The 3148-nt window shown below is 42.4% G+C and overlaps 1 protein-coding gene across 1 annotated transcript in view; it reads right to left on the bottom strand.

Annotated features, from left to right (window-relative positions):
- The window catches only part of LOC104523962 (hemicentin-1-like), a gene marked incomplete at its 5' end in the record, with an annotated part of 46866 nt that overhangs the window by 13540 nt on the left and 30178 nt on the right, over positions 1–3148 (bottom strand). Inside the window, 2 exon segments of the mRNA XM_010166702.2 lie at positions 1277–1339; positions 3001–3148. The exon segment at positions 3001–3148 is cut by the window's right edge and continues 18 nt beyond it. Coding sequence (XP_010165004.2) covers positions 1277–1339; positions 3001–3148 — 211 coding nt within the window.

Here is a 3148-nt window from a genome sequence, read left to right as displayed (position 1 = left end):
GTTCAGCAGTGTGTGCTGCACTCTATTTTTAAACCTACAATAACACGACTTGCTGGGATCTTGTGTTAGCTCTGCAGGACTGGGTCACTACCAGTCATCCATGTTCGATACCATCTCTTCCAGAGAATCTCTTGACAGATGGGTTTCAGTGTTGGATGTCAGGCTTCCTAGATACATGTGTAAAGATTACATGTTCCATATTAAAGTTTTAGAACTCACGTTTTACAGGTGATACTGCAAGTGAAAAATTGTTTCAGCAACTTTATTTTCCTGGTTTTAAACCTTTTGGATGGTGCAGTGTTTCTTTGTCTAATTTCCTTAATTTATAAGCATTCAAGGGACAATTAAATAACCTCACAAAAGTGTATCAGATGATTGTTCCCTAAAACAAATCGGACTCTTGTCATCTAGAGGAGACAGCTAAAGTGCTCGTAACCTTCTCTTCAGCTCCATTCCCCAAGCAGGAGCCTGTGGGCTGTTGCCTGGTTGCCAGCACTGGCCCTTCCCTCCACACAGATCATTTAAGTGCTTCATTGCTTTGCAGGCTCAGCTGACAGTGGCTTGGTGTCCCCCAGTTGTCTCTGAGGTACCGATGAAAAGCTCTCTGGGCACGACTTACATTCTAGATGAGCACAGAAGTGAAGTCCTCATCTGCCTTGGGATCCACACCCTTTTCTCACAGTAACTTACGCTTTTGGAAGTACGTAGTGCATGCTTTGAAACTCTAGCTAAAGGTGTAGGTTTCAATGGTTGAGTACTGCACCCAGCTCTGGGGCCTCCACCCAGACATGGACCACTTGGAGCTGGTCCAGAGGAGGCCATGGAAATGGTCAGAGGGCTGGAATAGCTCTGCTATGGAGAAAGGCTGAGAGAGTTGTGGTTGTTCAGCCTGGAGAAGAGAAGGCTCCAGGGAGACCTTACTGTGGCCTTTCAATATATAAAGAGGGCTTATAAGAAAGATGGAGAGACGTTTTAAGGGTCAGGACAAGGGGTAATGGTTTTAAACTAAAAGAAGGTAGATTTAGATTGGAAATAAAGAATAAATGTTTTATGATGAGGGTGGTGAGACAGTGTCTCAGGCTGGCCAGAGAAGCTGTGGCTGCTCCTCCCTGGAAGTGTTGAAGGCCAGGTTGGATGAGGCTTTGAGCAACCTGGTCTAGTGGAAGGTGTCCCTGCTGCTGGCAGGGGGGTTGGGACTGGATGAGCTTTAAGGTACCTTCCAACCCAAACCAGTCTGTGTGTCTCTGATGACACACCACGCCTGTCACATCCTTACCTGAGCAGTACGGCCCAGTTGAGTCCAAACCAAACCCGGCCGGGCACTGGTTGCTACGATCTCCTGTGTGGTAAAGGAAGCAGATGTTACTGGTGGATGAAAATATGGACATTTTATAGTAAGAAAAACCCCTTTAACATTAAGGATTGCAGCCCAGCTGTTTATAAAGGATTTATTATACTTGGAAACTAAAATAGAAACTTTTAAACCCCAGACTTTAGCGGGTTTTCTACTTGGGCACTAAAATTCACCAGGAGATGGTTTTTTGCTGTTTTGAAAAAACTTTAAACAGGTGGGGGGTTTCCCTCGGCGTGTCTGCAAATTCCACCCCAGCCACGTTCCTCCAGAAAGCTTTCATTATTAAAAGGATAAAGACCATTCAGGTAACTTCATGTAAAAGGGGGGGAATAAACCCAAACCAAACAAGTCACCATGTTGCAGACTGTGGGAGGTCACTGTAAAAGAAAACACCGTGTGCACTATGGACTGCAATGGAAAATTCTGGTCCAGACTGCTCAAAGGCCACCTGGATTTTGCTGGTTAAAAATTGATTCAATAAATACGATTTTTTTTTTAAAAAAAGCAGTATACTAATTGTTGGAGTAAATAAATGCAAGTTCAATAAAGGCTTGGTCAGATTTATGCATAGGTGTAACTTGGTCTGGAGACCTCCTTTCACCTGACTTCTTTTTAAAATGGAAAAAGAAAAATCTTACTTGGTTTTTAAATGGCACAATGTGTTCATAGTCTGGCAAGTGAGAAAATCATTATTTTACTTCATTTAGAATGTTGTTATTGAAAAGAAAGACTGAGATAGCCAATCCCACTGTTCTATTTAGTTTCAAACCCAAGTTATTTCATTTGAAAGATGATGTCAAGCCTTGCTGTGTAAAAAAAAAAAGCCCAAATAGTATTTAACAAGATAATAAAAGAAGCCACTAGTTATGAACCCACTTACACAAATATATGCCCTGTTCCCTAAGGTCACTTAAGTAAAAGGCTAATGAAAGCCAGCCATTAATGATGCTGAGAGATGCTACAACAGCTGATGCAGCTACTGGCCTGCAGCCTCTGCGTTAGGATCCACCAGCTTTACAGACCGTACGTAAAGACGTGCCTACGCACCGTGTAACTGCACAGCTTTCATGTCTGGCCTTCAAAAATATATCCACAAAGTACCTGTCAAATTTTCAAGCTGTAGCTCAGCACTGTATTTTCTGTATATGCCAAATAACCCCACAGCAGTTCACTCTGAGGAATGATTTAGGATGTTTTACCCATTTTAGTGCTGAATTTTGAATGTTCTCCCACCTCGTTACTACTTTCCATCTACCAAAAAACCCCCCAACACTTGACTCCACACAAAACCAACAGTCATTTCATTTTAGAGAATTAAAGGTACATACAAGGAACTGGAGAAATACTTTAGGTTGACTGTCTGTAGCTACTGGTGATGCTTTTAGCAGTGTCAGCAAATGCAGATGTGTCTCATGGATGAGAAATACAGGTGAAGAGCAAGTGCAGCTGCAACAGCTTTTACATATTACTCTATGGGTATATTCGAAAGACATGTAGGTCCCGGGATCTACAATAAGTTCCCTAATTTTCACAGCATTTCCTCTTTCAAGGCCATATCCAGTTTTTGAGACTATAGGTAATGAATTCTAGGAAGACAGGATAATATTTTCCCACTGTTTAATTTTTGGGAAAGATCAGAACAATACCTTTGGCGATGGAAGCATGGATTTGAAAAGCCACTGTTTCTTCCAGCGGGTTGTACTCTGTTCTGACAGAGGAAGCGTGGAGCGTTTCCACCAAGAAAGGCATCTTCCCTTTGGTGTAATCGTAGGTGATAGTGTGGTTCCAGGTGTA

The sequence above is a fragment of the Antrostomus carolinensis genome, unplaced genomic scaffold (genome assembly GCF_000700745.2).
Source record: "Antrostomus carolinensis isolate BGI_N321 unplaced genomic scaffold, ASM70074v2 scaffold6694, whole genome shotgun sequence".
Taxonomy (NCBI): Eukaryota; Metazoa; Chordata; class Aves; order Caprimulgiformes; family Caprimulgidae; genus Antrostomus; species Antrostomus carolinensis.
Note: the sequence above shows the minus strand (reverse complement) of the source record. Positions and strands in the feature narration are given on the sequence as shown.